The sequence below is a fragment of the Coturnix japonica genome, chromosome 4 (genome assembly GCF_001577835.2).
Source record: "Coturnix japonica isolate 7356 chromosome 4, Coturnix japonica 2.1, whole genome shotgun sequence".
In the NCBI taxonomy this organism is placed as follows: Eukaryota; Metazoa; Chordata; class Aves; order Galliformes; family Phasianidae; genus Coturnix; species Coturnix japonica.
In genome coordinates this window covers 30,018,019-30,029,913 of record NC_029519.1, presented here as the reverse complement: position 1 = coordinate 30,029,913, position 11,895 = coordinate 30,018,019, and the positions used below count along the sequence as shown (strand labels likewise).

Here is an 11,895-nt window from a genome sequence, read left to right as displayed (position 1 = left end):
TTTTTCTCGCCCCCACCTCCACGCGACTGGGAAACGGCCGGTACCGGCTCCTCCCATAACGGGGAGGGGAGCTCAGCGCCGGTCACGTGGAGGGGAGGAGGGTGGTACCGTGCCGGGCTTAAAGCTTCCGGACCGAGCCTGCACGGGGCTTCGGTGTGTGCTATGGGGGTGGTCGGCTGTGGGTGCTGGGTGGGCATTATGAACCCCTCCTCCGAGGAAGTTGCTTTGCTTTGAATTTTCTGCAGTCTTTGTCATACTTCTCACATCACCATCTTGGGTTCTTATATCCATTTACCTCATCTTTTTCACTACTTCCCCCACATCCAATTAAACCTTCCCTCCTTGAGCTTAAAATCATCCTCCCTTGTCCTATCACTGTCCTGTAAGGACTGCATAACACCTCCAGAACGTGATTTCTTTCACTATACTAATGTTGATTTATGCTTATTTTTTCACCTACTTAACTGTGAGACTTTTTTTCTTAACCAAGCAGACAATGAAGTCAGTGTTGGAATGGTAGCTATGTGCTCTGATTGGAACTAATTTTCTTATTTATCTTATGCAGAATGTTAAGATGGAGCTACAAATTGAGCACACGTGGGATGGTTTACCCGTGAGCCATGACCCAGTAACAATTGCATTGAAGCCTTACAATGCAGGACTGCTAATGCAAGTTAGTGCTCCCTTCTTCAATGATCCTCCAGCACCACTTGGAGCTGCGGGGAAACCCTTTAGAAAACTGTGGGACTATGAAGGTAAGTGTAACTTCTGCTGCAAGTATCTGATTAGTGAAGTCACTGATGTTCATCTGTAATTGATCTACCTGGTCGTTATTTAAGTTTCTCTGGCTATTTTTGAAAACTGTTTAATCTGACAGCTTCATCCTGAGCACTCTGGAAAAGACCACTGGCAAAAAACATGGTTGTAACCACCAGCATGGTTAAGAAAGCTCCTTAAGTAACCATGAGCATTGTGGTGTATTCAACTATAAAGTTGAATCAAGAGAGAAACTCTAGTATTCATCACACAATTGACAGTATGGTGAACAGTCAATAAATAGAACTGAGCTGTTGTCATCATGTTGACAGCATTTAAAAAAGCTCAAGGCTGGGATTAATGCACAGCTCTTGAATTAGAAAGCATCAGTGGTGTGCACACAGTCAAACTCAGTGACAGCACAGGCCAAAAACCACTGTGAAAACAATTGACTGTGAAAGGCTTAGAATATAATAAAACAACTAAGTAGTATAAAACATTGACAGCTTGTCTCTTCTTAAGTTGTAGAAGCATTTTTCTTGAGTGACAGGAGTGAGCAGTATCTAGAAGTTGAACTCTGCCCGTAAGTATAGCTTGCTTAAAAAGTCATGAATGCTGATTTGCATTTCTTGTTCTAATGCTTCTAAATGTGTGCATGAGGCAAGGAGTGTGTATAGAAATGACTTCAATATTGAGGACGTGTATTGTTGTGGCAGATAAATACATGAGTAACTTGACACTGAGTTATGAAAATTGTGGCTCTGATTTTTGACAGTCATGGACAACACTTGTTGTTGCTGCTTTCTGGAAAAAGAAGAGTGTGGAAAGTAAGTGGTCAAGGGCATTGATAAGGTACAGAACCTAACTGTTTTTAGACACCTGCTGGTAGATTAAATGATAAATAGCATTTTTTTCCTCCCTCATGTGTAACAGGAAGAACTTCCCTTAGAATTTGATGTGACCAGGACGGAAACCGAATGGAAGGGTAGAGCTTATCTTCCTTGGAATTATTTTCCACCGGGCGTTAACAAGTTCAATGCATTTGCAATCCATGGCTCAGGAGAACACAGAAAATATGAAGCACTTTATCCTGTGCCTCAACACAAAGTTCAGGAAGGACAGAAACCAGACTTGTAAGCATAAAATCAGTTCTTCTGTAATATATTCCCACTCTTTTTGGAATACTTGTAGAAGACACCAATCCGAGTGCCACTGGTATTTTAATTGCAATGTTTAGCCCCAAGTCCACTGTACTTGGTGTAAAGAACTGCCAGATAGCTGTAATTAGTGCTTGATTTCTGTTATCCCCTAGGTGCAGCAAATGATGCATTCAATATAACTTGCAGCTGTTATCACCTTCCTTAGTTAAATCATAGATGGTTTGTTCTGTTTTTTTTTTTTCCTTGCCTATAGCACCTCTTGAAGTGCTATTTAATGTTAATTGCACTGGAGTAATACCCAGGAGAAGTTAGAAAGGACAGATGAAATTGAGAAGTATGATGAAAGGATGCCCATTATCAACAGTAAAACTAGAGTACATTTATATTGCGCTGTTCTCATGGAAACTTGTTACTCAACATAGTGATAGCAGGTAAACTGCAGAATGCCTATAATATTTGTCAAGAAGGGATATATATACACACACACACACACACACACTCTATATATGTATAATATAATATATATACCTCTTAATAAAAATCCTGACTTTTTCAGAGATGAACAGTAGATCTATTTATGTGAAGAGGTCACTCCACACTGCTTTAATTGCTCTTAGTTGGTCTTCACATGTTAGATGTACACTACCTCTTCAGATAATTTCATTTATTTAAATGATGGTATCAAGTGTTCTATTTACTGTTTGGCAGCTGTTTAAGTATTAATAAGAAATTAATCAACTGAGAGAAGACAGAGGTTCTGTTTGGCAATGTAAAGGATAAATTCTTAGCAAGAACCAGTTCATAATTTTTAAAAGTGAGATGAGGTCTTATGAGAAAAAAGAGTATGTATTAGCTTCATTATCCTGTTTGTTCTTCCTGTTTTCTGTAAGGAGAGGATATCCTTGTGATATGACTTTCCAATTGGTCAGAAGTTGTAAACAGTATTTGGCTGGAGTGCAGATATGTTCTAAAGCAGGTAATCATTTTGGTTTTGCTCTGACTGCATTTTTGGTCAACGTAAGAGCTCACTTCTAAACTCTCCATTTTAACTTCACGCTGTGGTTCTTGTTTGTAGCTCAGGATTTAGCGTTCTTTCCGGTATAAGATTTTCAGAAAGAGTGTTTACATTCCCAGAAAACATGGGGAAAAAACACGTTCTAAGACAGTACCATGGAACTTAATGGTTTTTCTTCCTCCTCTGTCTATAGTCATCGCCTGGAATTTTTCCAAGAACTGAACCTGAAAGAACTAATGGGAGAAGACTGGAAGCAGCCTGAATCAGATATATGGAAGTCTCACAGCAAATAGCAAACTGGATTGAGGCTTATGTTTTTGATAGCATTAAGTTTGGATGCAGGTGTATGAGAACAAGTTATACTAGGCAGAAATTGTAGGAGTGGGATGTTGTTTCTGCATTAGAACTAACAAGATAAATATTTTACTAATAGTTCTTTTCAGGAGAGCCTTTTTACTTCATCAGGGGTCTCTGATAGTCTTTGCATGCTCAGCAATAAGTAATTTATAGTCATAGAGATTAGGTAGATGGAGTAACTTGTAGGTACAAAGACTGCAGCTCTTGTCTGTCCAATTTTCTCAAATTAGTTTTTAAATTACATTGCATGTTTGTTAAAGCAAGGAAAACTGCCCCTCCTCAGTCAGTGGTTATCATCAGGTTATGATACTCACCTTTCATTCTAATGGCAAACTACTTGGTCCAGGACTTCGTGACTGGTTTGAAATCCACATAGTTTAAGTTCTGGATGAATCTTCTGGTGCAAACAAGCAGGCATACACCATACAGACTGTAAAATCATAAGTCAGATAAACTAAGACAGCTCTACCCTTGGATAAGTTTAAGGTTGAGCTTCAGTTCACTTGCTGTTAATGAATTATAATAACGTGGTTATTGTCAGTGCCAAAATCTCATTTTTAATGAACAATTATGTCATATTACAAATCGTATAAAACTATGTATGAATTGTATTAAACCATCTACTAAACCATCATGTCTCAGTATTACTTTTTTCCCCACAAACTGACATTTATGTAAGTAAGCTTCCTTTCAAAAGCAAGTGACCAGGAACCACCTGTGTAATACTTTTTCATGCGGCATACCCATAAAAAGTTCTGAACCAAAAGTAATGCACCCAGAGAGAGAGGTTGAGAACTATGTGGTTCATGTTGAGAGAAGTGAGCTAGAGAGAGGAATCTGTGGGCCACCTGGTGGCTGCAGTTTATTTTACACATCTCCCATATGCGCCCTAAAAGAGGGCGATTAGCTAGACTGTGCATTTCCCACACTACCAACCAAGACAAGGCTACAACGCAGACAGCTTAGTCCATAAGCCAGTGATCCCAGTAAGGAGAAGGCTTACAGTTTGCCTGTAGAGGTCAAGGGATCATCTTCCCAGCATGGGAACAGCAGAACCAGTATCTGTATATTGCTGATGCCTGTTTCCTTCAGCATTCCCAGCCAGCTGAAAGGCCAGGCATACAGAATAGGAGAGAGAGAAATCAAAGAAACTACTGGACCCTGTTAAACACAGATTTAAAACAGCATAGGCCTGAAGGCTGCTTATCCACTGTAATTCCCTCTGCTGCAGGCAAGGAAGGTAGGCAGTGGTCCCTTTTCTTTCTGCCCTGACCTGTGTTTCCCACTATATTGTAGATAGGACACCTTACAGGACTGGCCTTGTCGCAACTTCCTGGTTGAAAAATTTCTGCTCTTTCTTTGGGGTGAATTCTGAACCCATAACATGCTTCACCAATTGTTTTCTGTCCTAAATGCAGTCCTTATAAGCATATAATCCACAGCACCTATAATTTGTATCCAGGACCACCGCCATGTGTGAAAATTCAATTAAAACTTAAGTCCCTGATCCAAGTAACATATGGCTAAAGCTGTCACTCATTCATGACCAAACTGCCCCCATGTCTGGATTTAATTATGTTGTATAACACAGCAGCCTAATAAAAAAGAGAAGTAGACATCAAAATACTCCCAGCAAGTTCTATCAATTGCACATATAAGAACAAAGGTGAAAATGGATAACAGACAATATTAGCACACTGAGTATACTTAGTTCTTATTAAAGACAAGAATAACAAAAGTATATAGACAAATGGATAACTGCAGAACAAAAGCACCAATGCTATCAAAAATTCCACTGTGGTAGATAAAATTCAACCAAAACTACTGAACTAATCCTGCTGCACATCAACAAGACCTGATTAGTTTTGATCAAAAAAATAAATTCACGTTGTGGATGAGAGATTTTGTAGGAAAACTGGTATGTGTTGCAAAGAGATGAAGTGAGGACAAAAAGGATGCTTCTCTGGACATTCCAGAGCAGATCTTCAACAAAACAGCCCTGAAAATGTTCATCCATGTCCCAGATCTTCCCAGAACAACTTCCAAAATTATTCAGGACAAACATGGATTATTTCTTGATACACAAAAGATCTAGGCAGAGGATCCAGGCAAGAAGTTAACTGCCTTCAGCTGAAGCCTGCCACAGCTGACAACCCTTTTCTTATGCATGTGGCATCTGATGCCTCCTGTTTTAACATTTTGGACATTTTTGTGAGAGACAATGTCCCGAAAGGTGAGCACTTGCCTCAGCAATTGTCTGGCTGCCACTCAGGCTTGGGAAGATCAGCTCCACAGCCATCGTCAGAGATGACCACGAATTTCTGACTGTGTACAAGGAAAAAGGGAAATTGAGAGGAAGAGAAGTTCCAAAATCTCTTTTCAGTTGCTACAATGAAGATGAGCATTTCTATGCCTACATCATCCGCAAAATAAAAAAGTAACTTCAGAACAACAGATAGACCAAACATAACCTGGGTTACAACAGCATTAGAGACACGGTAGTAGTACTATGAATACATTTAGTCCTTCTCTTACAGTGAAGATTTTTCTCTCTCTAGTCACTTAATGGCAGTCACTTCTTAACTGTTACCAAGACTTTTTCACAGGGCTCGTAAAAAGCCTACGGTATCCCTAAGAAATAACAAACCATGCAAACAAAGCAAAAAACATGACATGGCAACTAGAACAAACCATCTCCCTCCTGTATTTTTCATTGCAGTTACCTGACACATATACTTGGCACTGACTGCAGGTTGATTTCAATAAGCAGGTACAAATAGAATAAAATGGGTTAAAAACATGCACTGCTCACCATGGTATGTTCATTATTCTTAGCAGGTCACATTGGTGCCCCTTATGATTATTTGTTTGCACTTCTGATAATAAGGTACTGCTGAGATCCTTAATAAGAAGTCCAGTTCCACGTGTATTAACTTTCGAAGGTTCCAGATGAAAAATACCATGACAGAGTTCTCTCCTGCATGTTCACAAGCAGCTTGTTATTACAGAAGCTTCTTTCTCCCTGCATATCTAATTTCATCTAACATAAGCAGAAAACCATCTATCTAGAAGCACCTCCTGCATCTGCTTGGCTTCTCCCCTCACAAAGTAGTGAGCAGACATCCCCAGAATCAACAAACACAACTACAAACTGTTTGTTCCGGAAAGCTTTCATACATCCCTCTCCCTCAGCAGCTCCTCCACTGAAAGATGAAACAATACTGCAGAGAAGCATTCACTCTCAGGATGGTTTCAGCTTTCACCCCTCTGCTTTTTCTATCAGAACACCAAGGCAGATTAATTAGCAATCTGAAAGCACTCACTACATCTACTCTGTTCAAAACTGCAATATCAGCTTCAATTTCTTATTACACATTATAAAACAATGCCACTTTAAAACTCAAAAAGTGCCTGAAAGGAGCTGTACAACTCAGTGAGGCATAGCATGCAGCAGAGCAGAAACAGGAAAGGCAAATCACTGTTCATATGCCTTTCCTCTCAACTCAGAAGAGATTAAACCTATCCACAACCACAGCAGGAGAGCAGATCTATCAGATCCTCTCTGGGAGATGGCAAGATCAAGTTAAACTGCATTGAACACCCAAAGTGACCTACTCACCGATATGGATGCATCACTGGGAGCTGCTGAGGCAATCTCCACCGACGAGCAATCTCCAAGAGATGCTGCCTTAGTGGTGGTCAGACCTTAAATGAGGTCTACAGGAGGTGGAGTCAAGCTGCACACCTTCCAGGAGCACAGCTAAATTACTCTCACCTGTGCTCCCACAGCTGCCCCAACACTTGCCTCAGCTGATTAATCAGAGGTTCAGGCTGTGATTCCCATACAAAAAGCAATTAAAAAGACTATGATCAGGTTATAAAGAGCTGACACTGAAATCAATGTAGATCTGACATTTTGCTGTGTAAAACCTTGAACTTCAAAGAGTACATTGCACAAAGACAGAAAGAGGGACAAACTGAGAAATGAATATTATAACAAAAGATAGTGAAGAAATGAAGCTAATAACTTCTTTAAGGTAAACATTTGACATAAAATGAGAAAGCTCACCTTTACCCTTTGTATAAACGCAAACAACCGATGCAGGGTGATCGCTCTGCGTAGCTGGGTTGCTTGGAATAGAAACTGCACTGCCATCTTTTGACTGTAAGGAGAACTACACCTTTAGAGCATCTCCCTCCTCTATTAAGTCACTTTATTTAATATTAAGTAACCTCCTTTAATCCAGTGAATGAAACAAAGACATTTCAATATGGAAACAAAAGATGTCCAGCACAGTCAATGAGCTGAATCCTTAACCAAAAACAACCTGGTTTGAATGTACTCACAAGAAGGTCTGTAATTTTGGACAATCACGTTATACTCAAGAGAAAATCATCAGACTTAAATTGGAGTTCACATATCTTCCTAAACTGCTTGGAATCAGCTCCACATTTTCTCTGGCATATCCAGTCTCCATAACTACAATGGTGTCCAGTTCTCAGACAGATCAGAGCCAGTGCTGACTGCAGACTCTCTGATTTTCAATGAACAGTTTCTTCCTAAACCTATTTTGAAGTGAAGGATGGTATGACTTTTTTGAGATGCATAGTAATCTATATAAAATTATTTCAGTTCCTAGGAAGAAGGTGCCACATGCAAATAATTGTCCTTGTTTGAAGTCTTAGCACCCTGAAAAGAAAGCCTTAGAGTTTAGCATTTAGGGTGTGCATTATAGAACACGTGGTTTCATAGTAATTCACTGCTTTATAAATTCAGATGAAAATCTTGGTTTTGTTGAAGTTAATAGGACATTAACCATAGGAAAATTATAATAGATTAAATATACACACACAAAGCAAATGATGCAAAATGCGATTGCTCGCTGCCTGCTGACTGACGCCTAGCCAGCCCCCAAGTGGTGGCAGCCGTCCAGTCAACTACCCCAGTGCTACTGTACCATATGACACCATATGGCATGGAATGCATCATATGGTATTAGTCCTGTATGACAAATATTAAAACTGACCTCTAAGAAACTGTTGCATTAAAGAAAACATGAAGAGAGAGTGACTGAATCCAAACAGAATTCTAAGGAAAGCCTGGGCATCTATCAGATACAGAGTTTGCATCAGTGATATTTAAATCCAGAGCAGTGTTTTTTTGCCTGAGAACTGGACGTCAGCCATGAAGCGCTAAAGTATTCTGACTCTTTGCTAGGCAGATATAAAGATTTGTTTCTATTTGTTTTGGCTTGTTTCTATACCTACTAACTTCGTTGTTTATGTTTGGTTTATGCAAGTAAATTATTCTTCCACTTTTATCCTCTGGGAGATTTTAAGTTAGTTGGCAATAATTAAAACATTCCGCTCTCTGGTGGGTGTGGATAATCATTAAGACATGGAGATCAGACCGCTTCTAGGAGTGCCAATGTCTTACTGTAATACTGTCATACAAGAAAAGGTAAGGATGGCCTCCTTCTCAACTGCTTTGCGTGGCTGGGAAACTGGCAGCGCAGGGGTCACTGTGAATGAAAAGACATCTCTGCTGATTTACATCAGTTTGAGACATTCCAGTATGCACAGTAACAGTAAGGAGAATCCAAGGAGCTTGCTCATTGCTCAGCCTTCATCAATGGATTCATACAGTATTACTCCACTGTGACTAGGCAGCACCAAGTGGGACTTAAGTACACAGATGTGTATTCCTTAATCAGAAAAATGGTACTGAAATCTCCTGCTGCTTACCCAGCAATAAGGCACAGACTCTATGAGCTTCTAACTCTGAAAGTGCAGACATCAAACACAAATCCATTACATGAGAACTGCAGTGTAAGAAGCAGGTGCCCTCATTAAGGGGAATTGTTAGCTTCCTTACTACATTATTTCCTAAAATTATAACAAAAACATCCAGGCAAACAAAAAGGCAAAGATCTGAAAGATTATGTATTTTGGGAGTCATCGGCTGTAGTTATTTATGCATTCTCTATTGTGTTTGAATGGAGGAGACTTCTTTATCACTTTTGGACTTTCAAGTTACAATACTCAAAGGAAATATTTGTGGTGACATTCCCAGTGTTCAGAACAGGAATTCTTTCTATTTCGTGTGGAAATTGGAATTAGACCCTAATTGAAAAGACCAGTCCAATCAAAATAAAAACTACTTGCATAGAAAACTGATCCATGAAATAGCATTGTCTACTACATAGCCAATATTTCATGATTTTTTCATTTTCACAGAAATTATTTCCATGTAATCAGTTACAGGCTAGAGTAAATCCTGAGATTCCTCTGCATGCTAGAGCATGAAACTAATCATCTACATTTGATCCTAGATGCCCCACAGGTCTGAGTTTTGTTATGCCTTTGTCTGTTACCCCGTTTTTCCTCAAAAACATGGGCTTCTTTTTGAAACTTAAGACCACCTGCTTTATGCATATGTTTTCAAGCTTTTATTCTACACCAAAAGTACCTGGAAAACAAGATGACAGCACAAGTAAATAACTAAAGAGATATTAAAAATGCTGAAGGGTTTGTGGAATAAACTCCATTTGGAAAGTTGTGAGATAAAAGAATCCAGCTGCTTTTGAACATCACATGTACCATTAAGAAGTCTCTAAAATTACAGAAATGTCTTAAAAATCAACAAAACATATCAACCTCCCACACGGAACAACAGCAACAAAAAAAAACAAACCACAAAACATTCCTACTTAGATTTCAGTGCTAGCTGAAGTATGTCTGCTGTCAAAAGCATACACAAAGTGCAGAGGGATAAGGGATTTTATGTTGCTTCAGACTAATCCAAAGCTAAGCATGAAAAAAAGTAGTAGCTAAGATGAAAGTAGAATAAGGAATCAGGCTGAGCCACACAATGGCTGATACCCACTGTGAAAGGTTTTTATCTATTTGATTGGAGTATTTAAAAAGACCACATCAACAAACATGAGTTCCTGGGTTAGAGCTTGATTCAACCTCCACTGAAATAAACTGTGACTTTCTACAACTTTTAAAAGGTCTTTGGATCAGGTGCTAAAAGAATAAGACCCATCCATTTTTGTATCCTTACTTCCACTGTGAAAAACTTAAAAGTCTAGGTTTAACTTGTTCAAATCATTCATGATATGTAGGACATGGAAGCAAACGTGTGCAAAACACACTTCCAGCAAACACTGAAATTTAAACAAGTACCTAAGAGAGAGACAGATTAGTTCTTTCATTGCAATGGTAGAAAATACTCATGGAGGAGCAGGCAGAAATGACAATACTCTAAAGAAATTCTGTATCTTCAGACTGTCATCCCTTGTCACCTCCAAAATGATATCTAGAATAGTAGGTTCCCAGCTATGCCCCCACAGACACAGCCCTTTGGCAGAAATTAACATCCAACATAATTCACCTGCTTGCATTACTGCACTCTAAGTCAGTGCTGCAAAATGGATTGGTCCTGCTGAATTGTAAATGTATTTTATTTCATTGTTTAAATGGACTATTTCCCAGATTTAGTTTTGAAGCCAGTCACACCAGAATATACAAGAGTAAGGTAACCTCCACTAAATGAAGACAAATAAACCAATGGAAGCTACTGAGAGAACACCACACTGGAATAACAGCCTGGGTGTTCAAAAATCCAGCTAAGGTTCTTTACAGAGGGTCTATTTTCTAGTCACCTTATCTTCACTTTTGCTTTCTGATCCTTTTTCCTTTTCATCCTAAGTGTTTCAAAATAAACATTTAAAAACAAGCTAAAGGGACAGTGGGTTTTAGCTTTCAAGAACAGGGACAAACATTGGTAGAGGGGATATAAAAATTAACACACTGAGCCCAGTGTTAGGTCAACCACAGTGCAATACAAACTACCTTTGGCCTAGCTCAAGCCACCTGGAGCATCTTTCCTCTCTGACATATACTGCATATCTTTAGGGAGCTATAGACTTGCTAAAAAAAAAATCAAGTTCGAGTGTTAGGTTCTCTTAGTGGTTCCCCACGCCACCCAGTGGTGGGCACAAAAATCTGAGACCTTTGGCAGAAAAGGCCACTAACAATATATAGCATTTTAAACTTCTCTGTGATTTTTCTGCCCAGAAAAATAAAACGCAAGAATTTTAGTATAATCCCTGATCAACAGATGTTCAAAACAGATGTTTCAAAAAAAAAATCTTCCCGTGCCTGGGAAGATTATGGAACAGATCCTCCTGGACAACCATGCTTTGAATCACATAAAGAAACGAGCATGTGAGTCCGAGACAGCCCAGCATGGGGGCGTTTCCACCAGGGAAGGTCATGTGCTTAAACTAATCTTGTGGGCCTTCTATTGATGAGTGACGGCGTCTGGTGGATGAAGGGAAGGCGACCGATGTCATTTACCTGGCCTGAGCAAGGCCTTGTGACATGGTCACCCTCGATCACATCCTCATCGTCCCAATTGGAGGGAGGTGTTTGTGGCGTGGACAACTCAGATGGATAAGCAATGGTTGAAAGGCCGCAGACAGGGGGTGGTGGTCAATTGCTCTATGTTCATGGTGGAGGCCGGTAACGAGCGGCGTCCGCTCAAGGGTCTGTCTTGGACCGGTGTCTTGATACATCTTTATTAATTGACAGTTTGATGAG

The 11,895-nt window shown here is 39.6% G+C and overlaps 1 protein-coding gene and 1 long non-coding RNA gene across 6 annotated transcripts; one reads left to right on the top strand and one right to left on the bottom strand.

Annotated features, from left to right (window-relative positions):
* The first annotated feature begins 49 nt into the window (after positions 1-49).
* C4H4orf33 (chromosome 4 C4orf33 homolog) lies at positions 50-3,919 on the top strand. Of its 5 annotated transcripts, none has more exons than XM_015861298.2 (7): positions 50-153; positions 566-755; positions 1,279-1,339; positions 1,532-1,583; positions 1,690-1,889; positions 2,807-2,892; positions 3,125-3,919. In XM_015861298.2, exons 2-7 carry the CDS (start codon positions 575-577, stop codon positions 3,151-3,153), a joined length of 609 nt encoding a protein of 202 aa, XP_015716784.1. In that variant the 5' UTR covers positions 50-153; positions 566-574; the 3' UTR covers positions 3,154-3,919. The 5 variants fall into 5 exon arrangements, with proteins under 5 accessions (XP_015716784.1, XP_015716782.1, XP_015716783.1 ...); XM_015861296.1 differs by having other exon boundaries at positions 134-189; XM_015861299.1 differs by lacking the exon at positions 50-153 and adding an exon at positions 158-178.
* LOC107313227 lies at positions 3,820-6,949 on the bottom strand. Its single transcript, XR_001554871.2, has 3 exons — positions 6,908-6,949; positions 6,101-6,265; positions 3,820-5,613 (listed from the first exon to the last, which is right to left on the bottom strand). It is a non-coding gene; the product is annotated as an uncharacterized LOC107313227 (long non-coding RNA).
* Positions 6,950-11,895: the final 4,946 nt, after the last annotated feature.

What these genes read in the sequence shown, in the direction of transcription:
- C4H4orf33 (XM_015861296.1), top strand. Translation starts at nt 163, where the DNA reads ATGGGGGTGGTCGGCTGTGGGTGCTGG. An exon ending in TGGTCGGCTGTGGGTGCTGG is followed by an intron (nt 190 to 565) that starts GTGGGCATTATG and finishes TATCTTATGCAG; the next exon opens with AATGTTAAGATGGAGCTACA. An exon ending in GAAAAAGAAGAGTGTGGAAA is followed by an intron (nt 1,584 to 1,689) that starts GTAAGTGGTCAA and finishes CATGTGTAACAG; the next exon opens with GAAGAACTTCCCTTAGAATT.